Source organism: Marmota flaviventris, chromosome 1, assembly GCF_047511675.1.
Source record: "Marmota flaviventris isolate mMarFla1 chromosome 1, mMarFla1.hap1, whole genome shotgun sequence".
NCBI classification, from domain to species: Eukaryota; Metazoa; Chordata; class Mammalia; order Rodentia; family Sciuridae; genus Marmota; species Marmota flaviventris.
The window spans coordinates 157,301,060-157,313,735 of record NC_092498.1 but is presented as its reverse complement, the minus strand read 5'-3'; the positions used below and the strand labels follow the sequence as shown (position 1 = coordinate 157,313,735).

At 43.5% G+C, this 12,676-nt stretch overlaps 1 protein-coding gene and 1 pseudogene across 7 annotated transcripts in view; both read right to left on the bottom strand.

Moving 5' to 3' along the window:
* Positions 1-12,676, bottom strand: part of Dgcr2 (DiGeorge syndrome critical region gene 2) — a 67,662-nt gene that overhangs the window by 15,908 nt on the left and 39,078 nt on the right. For 3 of the 7 annotated variants that reach the window (XM_071617993.1, XM_071617968.1, XM_071617970.1), the window contains 3 exons: positions 12,094-12,313; positions 9,490-9,587; positions 2,269-2,445 (listed from right to left, as the gene is read on the bottom strand). In XM_071617993.1, the coding sequence (XP_071474094.1) occupies positions 2,269-2,445; positions 9,490-9,587; positions 12,094-12,313 (495 nt within the window). The remainder of the gene's footprint in view (positions 1-2,268; positions 2,446-9,489; positions 9,588-12,093; positions 12,314-12,676) is intronic. The other 4 variants (XM_027924224.3, XM_071617996.1, XM_071617982.1 and 1 more) reach the window with 3 other exon arrangements.
* LOC114083127 (small ribosomal subunit protein eS26 pseudogene) lies at positions 5,030-7,261 on the bottom strand (annotated as a pseudogene).

The following is a 12,676-nucleotide window of genomic DNA, read 5'->3' as shown; positions in this document are numbered from 1 at the left end:
GTCTTTAGAGCACTGGTGAAAGCTCCAGTGCTGGATCCAACTCCAGCTGGAGGAGCAGGAGAAGAACTGATGAAAGCCATACCCTGGAGACCCAGGGTACTGGGTCTGCTGAAGGCTGAAACATAATCAGAACATCAACCCCTTTGTCCCCCCAATCTCTGCTACCAGGTACATATGAAGCCTGGAATCAGCATTTGTAGGTAAATGGATAGAGCTGGAGAATATAATGCTAAAGTAAAATAAGCCAAACTCAAAACCGAATGGCCGAATGTTTTCCCTGATAAGTGGAGGCTAGTCCATAATGGTGTGTGTGTATGTGTGGGTGTGTGTGAAGAAACTTTGTGCAGAAGGGAGTCAGGGGAGGGGAGGGGAGGGAATGTGGGAATGGGAAGAACAGTGGAATGAGAGACATTATTACCCTATATACATGTATGATTACACTACTGGTGTAACCATGTTCAACCAGAGGAAGGAGGAGTTGTGCTCCATTTGTGAACAATGTGCCAAAATGCATTCTACTGTTATGTATAACTAATTAGAACAAGATTTAAAAAAAAAAAAAAAAAAAAGCAGCAGCAGCCTGGAATCAGTCTCAATGGTCTGCTGGGAGAGCTCCAATAAGTAGCTTCTCTGAGGGTCCCCCCAAAGGGAAGACCTAAAGTAGAAGATGAAGCAGACACAAGAGGCATCCCTACCAAATACGAAGGCTGGGGTGCACTGAGGATAAACACAGGTCCAACAAACTCGAGTCCAGCCCAGTCCCCCACCTCAAGATTAATACTTTCTAATACTTTCTCACTGTACTGAAGACCTCCCCACACTAAAGGCCTAGTGGAAGAAAAGGTTAGCACCAAAACTACTAATCTCAGTGTCTACTCTCCTGCACAATGTCTGGCTTTCAATGACAATTTCTGGAAAAAAGTACCACGTTTCAAAGACCAAACAACAAAACTAGACTAAGTTATCACACAGATAAAGAAACCATCCATGGGGAATTTAAAACAACTATGATTAATATAAAAGAATCAAGCTGAATGCCATGACACATGCCTTTTAATCCCAAACACTCTGGAGACTGAATCAGGAGGATCACAAGTTCAATGCCAGCCTGGGCAATTTAGCAAGAACCTGTCTCAAAATAAAATTATGGTTGTAAGATATAGTTCAGTGATAAAACACCCCTGGGTTCAATCCCCAGTACTGGAAAAAAGAAAAAAGGAGAAAATCTAGGACAATCCATCTGCTGGAAGACTTTATAAACCAGGTATAGTGGTGCATGCCCATAATCCCAGCAAATTAGGAGGCTTAGGCAGGAGGATCACAAATTTGAGGTCAAATTTGGGCAACTTAATGAGACCTTGAGACCTTGCATCAAAATAAAATGAGGAGAGGACTAGAGATGTAGACCAGTGGTAGAGCATCCCTGGGTTCAATGCCCAGTACTCCCCCCCACAAAAAAAACAAAACAACAAAAACCTCACTCTTAAAATCCATATAGAATAGAAAAGGCAACATAATACCAAAAATAAGGAAGTTGTAATGTCAGCTATCAAGACTTATCACAGTTACTATAAGGATGACAGTATGGCAATGACAAAGGATTGATAAAGAGTCAAGGGTAAGAATGGAGTCCAGAAACAGGATCAGGCATAAGTAAAACTCTGGTTTATGATTTATCAGCAGGAAGGTAGGGATGGGCCACATGAGCAGAGATGAGATCATTAGCTGAACTGGACTCCAATGTTAGCGGCTGTCAGTGGCTGTGTCAAGGCTGATTACAACCTCTCAACCCAATTGCAGAGGACTGGGTGGAAGCAGGGAATCTTGCTCTAGACCACAGGTGTGAAAGGGACCTTGATGTGGAATTTCAGCAAGTGTGCTGGCAGGGTGCCAGGGAAAGATCTGTGACACCACTGACTGGTGAGGAGGGGTTGTCCAGATAAGCAAAGAGAGAAGCAAAAAGAAGGAGCCACAAAGAGCTAAGGGAGGAGACAGGGAGTGAATGCTGCAGAAGTGCCAGGGGATTGGCAAATGCTTGGGTCACCATTCCCAAGGATTTAATCTCTTAACAACACTGAAGCAGTAAGGCAGGAAATATGGTATCTATCTAAGATTAGAGAACTAGGAGCTCAGAGATGCCCACAGCTGCCCAGGCCACAGAAAGGTGGCTCAGGGGCTTCCATCTCCAAGCACTGCAAGGTTAGAGCCCATTAGAAACTGATCAGGGCCTTGATGGCTTCCTGAGAAGGTAGGTTCCAAAGGACTTACTTCTTTTACACAGAAATGAAGACTTCTCATAGCAGCTCTCAGCATGCCAGCTGTGGAGGTCATGGTGCCGAAGTGTGGGGAAGTGGAAGCATTGGAGCTGGGCGCAGAACACATTGTCATTCTCAGACATGGCTGAGGCGAAAATGGGGTCGGGGGGCAGGAACACCTCTGAGGAGCCTGTGTGGGGAGATAAAAGGTGAGGCTGGGCATGAGAACATAAGGTCAGCAGATGAGCATGCAGTTTTCTCAAAGGATCCATGGGGTCAAACAGGACCATCAACCAAAGAAACTGAGGACCACCAAATGCTAGTGCTACATCCTTGTGGCTAAAGTGTACATGTGTGATTTCCCCTGCCTCTTGTAAATCAGTTCCAGACAATGGGCCTGGCAGGGCCTCAACAAACAAAAGAACAAGCAAACTCTGGTAGTGATAAGTACTATACAGAGAAAAGGTGCTGGATAGAGATATTTAAGGGGTGTTAGAACCAGCATGCATGATGAAACAATGGATTTTAACACACTGGATCAAAATGCAGGGATTCATACTGACAAAATGAACAAATATATAAATGTGAATATGGGTAGGGAAATAAAACAGGTAGGTGGAAGTTCTCCCCTACAACAAAATTCCCAGTAATAAATGGAGCACTTCAGAAGCATCTGTACTGTGCCTATGAGGCATGTGCAGTTCAGGCAAATGTCAGCTCTGACACCCACCAGCACAAACACCTTCCCCATCAGCTGGCTGAGGTAAACACTTGGAAAGTACTGGCCCCTTGGGTCCCTCTCCAAGCTCAGAAGGAACTTGCAATGCACTCAGCTCCTACTTTCCAAGCTAGAGAAAAGGCAATCAGAAACCACACTATCCTCACTATCCAAGGGATGGGATTCAGGTACATTGGGGGAGGGGCTGTTAATCTCCAACCTCTCTCACTATTTACCTTGTGCAGCACCCCAGGGCTGGGCTACCAAGATTCCTTTTGCCTGACATGGATCACTGGAAATACAAAAGCAACCATGATGGAACACCCAAATTTCTTGTTCACTAAGATGGCAATGCAGTTTACCCCTTTCTCAGAATAGATATTTCCACTCAAACCTTCCTGAACTGTTTCCTCCCTGCACTAAACATGGTGCTTGGTTTGCAAGGAGCTGATGTGTCTAGAGGCAGCTTTGAGCTGCAGTACATGGACCCATGGCTCCCTGGCAAGGGCAGGGAGACTGGCTTTCTGGAAGCATTAAGACCCACAAGACTTGTTCCTGGCTGGGTAGCACAGCCACCACTAAAGTTGCTTCCCACTTCAGGGACATCCAGGCTCCAGTCCTGCCAGCCTCATCTGTGTGTGACAGATGCAAAAGAGGAGAAGGGACTAGAATGGTTCCTTGGAGATGTTTTCCCACACAACCTGGAGGAATCATCCCCACTGCTGAGAATAGAAGCCATCACCAGTATGCTATGCACTGACACTTGCCTTTCCTCCAGGCTCCCTGTTTCCCGACGGGATGCTTTCACCTGGGTAGTCCTTCCCTTTAAAATACTGCTTTCTTCACTATTTGCTTTCTTGTTCCATAGTCTAAAAAATAAACAGGGTCCTCCCTACCCTTAAAAAGCAAGTCTTCTGACTAGTGGCACATACTTATAATCCCACAGCTTGGGAGGCTGAGGAAGGAGGTTCACAAGTTCAAGGCCAGCCTCAGGAACTTAGCGAGACCCTGTCTCAAAATAAATTAAATAAAAATAATAAAAAAGTCTGAGGATGTGTCTCAGAGGTTAAGTGCCTACGGGTTCAATCCCCAGTACCAAAAAAAAAAAAAAGCAAGTCTTTATAACTGAGGCTGGGTGCCAGTCCAGAACTCCTGAACACAACTATGATACACACAATGGCAACACTCAAACCAAGGTCATAAGTAACTCCTCAGGGCAGAGTCAAGCTGGAAGGTGACTTGGAAGGGTTCCTGGAAGTCTCTGGGCCTAGGTCCCACCAAGCCACCAGTAGATGAAAGACACAGTGACACTTCCATGTCAAGGGCAGCATCATGCAGATATAGCATCTCTGCCCATGGAAGCTGCTAAAGACTGCAATCAAAGGTGCTGTCTATGGACTGATCATGTGGGTACCCCCTGCCCACCCCAAATGCAGAATGTCAAAGGAAAGAGGTACTTGCTCTCAATCACATGATTTGTGCAATTGAGGCTGGGATGGTAGGCACTGCCAATTTGCTGCCAGTGCCCACCAAAGCTCTATCTACTGACTCCACCATACAGGTCCTACTAACTATAGTCATGTTCTTGCCTGGGTACAGCACCAAGACAGAGATGCAGACAAGTCAGATCTGAAAAGATGTCTGGGAGACAAGGCTCCTTCTAGGTTATATGCACATCCAGATGTCAGCCTGTGATACAAGTGAGCTCCAGCAGTATGGGTGTGTGCTCAGACATATGGTGGAGGGAGGGGGAGATGTGAAGGCAAAGGTACTGAGCGAATGAGTGAATATTTACTTATTTGCTTTTTTGTGGTACTGGAGCTTGAACACAGGGGTGCTGCCTTTTGTATTTTACTGAGCCAGAGTCTCCATTAGTTGCCCATGTGTGCTGGGATTACAGGTGTGCGAGACCACGTCTGGTTTGAACAAACACTTATGTTTTTTGTTTTTAAATTATAATTCCCATTTTATTTTTTCACCATAGGCCCTCAGGAGTCTGAGAGGAATAAGGTTCAAACCTAAACAGCTTTTCTCCACTCCTAAAGGACCCAGCTCCTTAAATAGGTTTTGGTGGAGGTCATGGGGTAGCATTAACAGTTCTAAATTGGGGTGGGGGTGTTTGGTCCTTCTGGGCTTCACAAGAAATTCCTGACCACCTTGCTATGAATAGCACAACTCACATAGTACTGTGGTTTCATATAGAGCTTGGGAAGCATGTAAGTGTCGGAAACACTTGCTTTGGAAACATCCCTGACAGCTGTGGCCTCTACAATGTTTTAAATGATGAATTACTTAATGGCCTTGTCTTTGGGCAGGAACCAGGTGCAGTTCATGCAATGAATAGGCTGCATGTGGCTATGACCCTTTTTGCCACAAGTCCTCCTTTTTTGGTCATCTTAGAAGTGAGGCCCTGAGAGACTGAACAAATCTTAAATGAACCAACTTCCATATTATGTGGGCACATTATAAAATGTATTTCCACTTCTGTGCTTTAAAATAATATCAAGCCAGCTTGACTGCCATACCTATAATCCCAGTGACTCAGGAGGCTAAGGCAGAAGGATCACAAGATCAAAGTCAGCTTTATCAGCTTAGCAAGGCCTTATGCAACTTAGTGAGACCCTGACTCAAAAATAAAAAGGGTTAGGGATATAGCTCAGTGGTAAAGCACTCCTGTGTTCAATCCCCAGTACCTAAGTAAATAAATACATACAATAAAATAAAATAAAAATCAAGCAAGAATAACCAATAACCAGAAACTGAAGTGACACTGTTAACCATAATGATGGGAAACCCTGTGAATGATGAGGGAATATGTAGATGGTTCTCTTTAGACAACAAAGATCTGCATTTTTTTCATACTTTCTTCATACTCTTCCATTATAAAAATGATGGGCCTGTGTCTGCAGGTGGCAGCAGCTCTCAGTCTCCAGCGTATTCTCCAAGGCCTGGCGCTGCCATACCTATAGGGTCTAGGAACTTTTCCAAGGTCCTTGGGCTATACAAGCACATGAGCTTATGAAGACATGATACAGAGCAGCTCTGCCACCCTCCTAGGGAATGGTAAGGTAGTGCATCCTCCAAGGCCCTCAGGAGTCCAAGAGGAATAAACTTCAAACCTAAAGTGTGTGGGGGGCAGGTGTGAACACAGATGTTTCATAAATATATACATGTGTAATATGCACATAGCATTGTGCCAATATAGAATACATGTTATAAAACACACCGGTGGTTTGGGCTGGGGATGTGGCTCAAGTGATAATGTGCTCACCTAGCATGCATAAGCACTGGGTTCAATTCTCAGCACCACGTAAAAATAAAATAAAGATATTGTGTCCACCTAAAACTAAAAAATAAATATTTAAAAAAATAAAACATACAGGTGGATACAGTGGTGCACACCTGCAATTCCAGCCACTTGGGAGGCTGAGGCAGGAGAATTGCAAGTTCAAGTTCAACAACTAAGCAAGACCCTGTTTCAAAATAAAAAAGGCTGGGGATGAAGCTCAATGGTAGAGTGCTTCTGGGTTCAATCCCTAATACCACAAACCAAAATCGCTCTCCCTGCCACAAAAAAAAAAAAAAAAAAAAACTACACACAAAAGAAATGTGTACAGGGGCTGGGGCTCAGTGGTAAAGCGCTCGCCTAGCACGTGTGAGGCCCTGGGTCGATCCTCAGCACCACATAAGAATGAAATAAAGATAATTCATCCAACTAAAAAATAATAAATGTTTAAAAAAAAGAAGTTTGTACAAGATGTAGAAAAAAATAAACATTTTAAAACATCTTCCTTCTTCTTTCCTTCCTACTATCCTAGCTAAGAGTCTTAGGCACAGAATGTTCTTAGGGAACTATTCATTATTAATGACAAAGATTTAAATACACTTCTCATTTTTTTTAAACCTTTTATTTTATTTATTTATTTTTATGTGGTGTTGAGGATGGAATCCAGTGCCTCACACATGCTTTTGAATCCTTTTCTTTGGGTCAATTTCTCAGACAAAACAGATCCCTCTGTTTTACAACATAGCACAACTGCCAAAGAACAGTTGAAAAAAGAGCTACTCTGAGAGCAGGATAGGGCAGTTCTGGCCATGTTATTTGTACTTTCAATCTTTTTACTGGCCAGTTTCTTATCAGAAATCTTAAGTGTTTGTCATTTGCAAATTAAAAAAAAAATACTCTGAGTCGAAGGACTGCAAGTTCCTGAGTAACTTCAATGCTGAGCAGCATCCTGCTGTTTATTCCCCCCACCTCTACAGACATACTGGCAGCTGGCTCCCGCATATAGGTGCACATCTAAAATCAAACATCTACAATACTATTGCATACCTAAGAAAATGAACATCTAAGTCAATATCCACTATTAAGTCCACAAATTTCTCTAATTGTCACCTGAAAGTTTTTATAAGGCCCTTCCTAATCCAGAATGCCATTAAGAGTTGCTTTTATGTTTTATGTTTAATTCCTTTGATTCATGAGGAACTCAAAATGGTGAACTGTTTCAAGCACCCAGGTCAGTGATCTTGGAGCATAAAAATCCTCTTTTAATTATATGTTTGGTGACCACTACTTAATCTACTAATGGAGTCCCCAAATCCATAATCAATAGCAATGGTATGTCCATGCAGAGCTGCAGGATGCTCATATGCCCTGCACAAGTGCCCCCTCTTGCTATGGGGTCAATTCCCAATCAGTTGCACAAACAAGGGGTGGTATGCCAAACATAGTTGCCAGTGTAGACACATACATTAAATATTTTTCTATATTTTAGTTTCACTCTCCTCAGGCCCCAACAGATCCATGAGATAAGCATGGTCATTACAGTCTACCCGGGGCCCTTACCAGAATGACAGGGATGAAGGTACCAGTCCCCCAACTCAGGTATGCTGCCATGCCAGACAGACAGATGTCTTCTCCCTTTAATTATTATTATTCAGAAGACAACCATGCTCATGAGTGTTGACACTGTCCTGAAGGCTGGTCTGGACTTCAGAGTTTCAAAAATGCACCTTCAACAGCTGTGACAACAGCAGGTAAAAAGCTACTAGCAGAATGATCCTCTACAAAGCACAGTGTTACTCTGGAGCCTAGAAACCCAAAAGCCATCTATTTGCCAACTATTCCTGTGGGAAACCTAAGCAACACATATGTTGCAAGGGGGGTGTGTTTTCAGTAAGGAGATCAGGGGATATAAGAATGGAACAATACACTCAGTAGGAGCAGGGGCTAGTGGATTTTGCTCTTTCTGCTGGGCCCTGCAGACTCCACCTTTGCTCCCTGCCCAGCCCCAGGTGCCTTGTGTGGTCTCTATCTATATGAAGTCCTCCTTCTCTCCAGGGAAACCAGCTGTTTGGTGCCCTGACCCTTCTCAACCCTATCTCAGGGCCCACAATTCTTCATTTGTCCTTCTCAATGAACACATCAACAGCAAGACTGGGATGTGTCTGAGGAAATGGAACCTATATCTGAGCTCAAGCCAGAGACCCAAGGAATAGCCCAACAGGTGAGGGCTGATGATGGACAACAGGGTGGAAGAGTGTGGCTCAGGTACAAGCAGATAGGACACAACAAGGGTGCTGGGGAAGGACTGTCACTACTAGGCAATAGTAGAGGAGGGGAGGAATGAGCTAGGGGTAGGTGTTCAACTATACTACACATAGCCACCGTTTCCTTTCTGTTACTTAGTATTTTCAAGTCAAAAGGTATAAAACTTTTGAAATAACAACACACACAATCTATCTGATGGTTTCCTTCAAGTTTTAGCTTCTAATTCTGAACTTCTCTTAGAAAGTTTGATTTCCCTCTATGGATTATATGTGCCAGCAGCATACTTTGTATACTCATTTATATGCTCCAAAGTACTTAACTTTATTTTCTATTTCCATATTTTGTGAACACAGGGCTTTGTGCAAGCTAGGAAAGCACTCTACCACTGAGTTATATCTGTAGCCCTCTTTTTTATTAATTTTAGCTGATACATAAAACGATACATACTAATGGAGTACCATGTATTGTTGCAATACATATTAATGAAGTTAAACATCTATCTCCTCAAACATTTATCATTTCTTTGTGGTAAAAACACTGGAAATCCTTTCTTCTAGCTTTTTCAAAAGGGGTCCATTATTGTTAACCTTACTGTGCAACTGCACATCAGAACTTCTTACTCCTATTTAACTGTAACTTGATACCCACTGATCAACCTTCTACCTACTCTCCCCAGTCAAAGTCCTTAACTTCAAAGAGAAGACAGGAAATCTATAAATCTGGCCACAGTGAGAAACAACAATGGGTTTCAGAGAAGGCTCCAACCCCACATGGGTCCTGATCAGTTGGGTTGCATGCACATTGGCCTCAAAATACCCTCCCTACAATCTGGGGGCCCCTTATCTCCATGTATTCTATACCAGGCACCAGGGTAGACCAGGCACCACTGGAGGAAACTGTGGAGGGAAGACAGGGAATCAGGACGATTCCCACCACTTTCAAACTCAAAAACCAGAAAGACTTACCTTTGAATGCTACCTCCCAGCGACCTTCTAAGGAGTGGTTCCGGCCAGTAATGACATACTGATAGCCAACCCACAGCCTGCAGGGGATGGAAACAGACCTGAGCACAAGGAGGAAAGCAGCCTTTGATGACTATATTTGTATTTTATATATTTATGTATTTGTACAGTGTTGGGGATCATATCCAGGACCACCTGATGCATGCTAGGCAAGTGCTCTCTTCCTGAACTATACCTCCAGAACTATGTGTTTGTGTGTGTAAGCGCGTGCACATTCATTCATTCATTCATTTAGGTATCAGGGATTGAACCCCAGGGTGCTTAACCACTGAGCCACATCCCGAGACCTTTAAAAAAAATTTTTTTTTTGGAATAGGGTCTCACTATGTTGTTTAGGCCTCACTAAGTTGATGAGGCTCACTTTGAACTTGTGATCGGAATTCCTTTGCTGCTAAGATTTCAGGAGAACTATATATGTGTTTCAATAGTTATGCTGACCTCTAAAAACTGAAATTCTAAAATATGAGTGATTCAAGTTTTAACTTTTAGTTTTAATAAAATATATTAAAATTCTAAACAACAAATTCATAGATCAGGAAAAAAAAATTAACTTTAGGTAATTCCTGCCAACCCTGCTTATTTTTGGTGGTTCTGTTTTGTTTTTTAGGTACTAGGGATTAAACCCCAAATGTAGTAAATGCTAGCAAGTGGTTTACCAATTGAGCTATATCTGTAGCGCCCCCCCCGCCACCTTTTAAGAATTTTTATTTTTAGTTGTAGATGGACACAATACCTTTATTTATTTTTTAATTTTTTTTTTTTTTTAAGTTGTAGATAGACTCAATAGCTTTATTTTATTTTTTTAATGTGGTGCCAGGGATCAAACCCAATGCCTCATGCACGCTAGGCAAGTGCTTTACCATGGAGCCACAACCCCAGCCCTATTTACTTATTTTTTATGTGGTGCTGAGGATTGAACCCAGTGCCTCACACATGCTAGGTGAGCACTCTACCACTGAGCCCCAGCCCTAGCCCCAGTCCTTTTTTTTTTTTTTTGAGACAGGGTCTCCATTGGTTGTCCAGGGTGGCCTGGAACTTGTAATCCTTCTACCTCAGCCTCCTGAGCAGCTGAGATTATAGGCATGTGCCACCACACCCAGACTAAGCTTGTTCTTAGTAGTTGATCCCATAAAGCTTTCACGTTTTAAATGAGAACTTACTCTTGGTAGACATAAAATGCAGGAATACAATTGTATGACTATGTTAAAACTACAGAACAGTAACATTCTATGACAGATTTTATTCTTCAGTAAAGAAACAAACCTTACCTGTGAATAAACAAAACACTACCAGCTGAGTTAAAAAGTCACTTACATGGCTTTTGCTCATAGCCAGCCCACACCAGGCCTGCAACGTGTTCCCAAGCACACAACCGAGCACTGCACACAGCTTAGCACCTCTTTTTTATCCCCTGCCCTAGTGCTGGTGAAACCCATCAGCAGGTCAACCTGCTACAGTGTCATGGTGCTACTCTGCCTTTAGCCTGTGCTGTGCATATACTGGCAGCCACGGGAGTCAGGCCTTCCCCACCCACTGGCTGATGCCTTCTTGCTTTTCCACTAGACTCCCAGGCATTTCCTCATGGGGTTTGATAAAATAACCTACTATTTTTCTCACTTTGCAGCTGCAATAGGAGAAACAGATTGATCTTACAATTTGCAAATGTCACATAGGACCTAACTAACTAACCCAAGCTCTAGACTTGAAATTAAGGTCCTCTATCCACCTGCATTGGGTCATCATCGTCTCATGGCGGTGTTGTAGTTGTCCACTTTAGGAAGGCAGCAGGTGACTAAATATCTTTTGAACTCCAAAGAATTGTGCTCCCCTCCAGAAGAGGACAGCCACTGGATGCCATTATCTATGCTTCACCCTTAGCAGTGTGAATGGAACAGCTTGATACATCTTCCAGAGGTGGCACACTGCAGGCCTCAGTGTACTCCTATTTCCTAAACAAATCCCCTACCCGCAAATGCTGGGTCTGGCAGATGTGTAGTAAGTATTCATTTTCACATTTTCCCTTTGATGCACAGAGCATGGAGGCCAGGAGCCAGGTTTTGAGCAATCTGCCTGGGCTCAAATCCTGACACATATGCCCAGGGAATCTACTTTCACACTCATGCATGTATGAGCAGGCCCACTGAAAGCACTGAGCAGAGATAACAGGGTTTACTGTCTCAAAGAGAACCCCTGCCCACCTGTGCACCCTTACACCAGAGGCCACAAAGCCCACACCAAATAGTCCCTCAGGATAGAGAACAGCAATCCATGGCTGCACTCAACAAATGCTGTTATACCAACAGAGGGGAACCAATGAAAAGGCTGGCCCACAGTCCTACAATTTGGAACTTGTAATCTTTCTACCTCAGCCTCCTGAGATCCCAGCCCTCCACTATCTCCTCCATGAGCCTCCAATCCCATCTTGATGCATATATGCCAAGCTCCTAAATGTCTACCTGCTTCCAGTTGGTAGGGAGCTGCCTTCCTCTTATGTTACCTGCTGACCATGTGCTCAGCCCTCATAGGACTCCTATTCCCAGGACTTACTTGCGCTGGTCCTTCCAACCAAAGCTCCGCTCGGGCTGGTCCCATTCCTGGGCCAGGATGAAGCGCAGTTCCTGGTCAGTGGAGAAGGTGGCAAGTGAGCCATTCACACGCTGGCAAGTCTGTGCAGCATCCCAGTAGTTCTCCCCACTCAGGTAAACACGGTAGCAGCTGGCCGTGCCTTCATAGTGGTGCCACCCTGTTGGGCACTTCCCTAGGAAACATGAAGGACAGAAGGGGAGTTGTCCCCCAAATTAGGATCCTGACTCCAAAAACAAAATTATATGTGCTGCATTAAGGACAGGCAAACCTCAGAAATCACCTTGGAAAAAAGGGGAAACAGACTCTAGAGGATAAGATCATACATTCTGTAAAAATGCTCATATTTTTTTAAAGATATAAAAATTCACACTACAATGCTAGTATATTCAGTGATCTCTCCCGTTTCCACAAGATCTTTTAATTTACTTAGTAGTAAATAGGTCTGCTGAATTAGTTTCTGTAAAGCAGATTTCACTAAGCCTAATTAACAAGAAAATAACTCCCCCATATAGTCTGTGAGATCCTGCTGAGAGCAAGCAGAGAG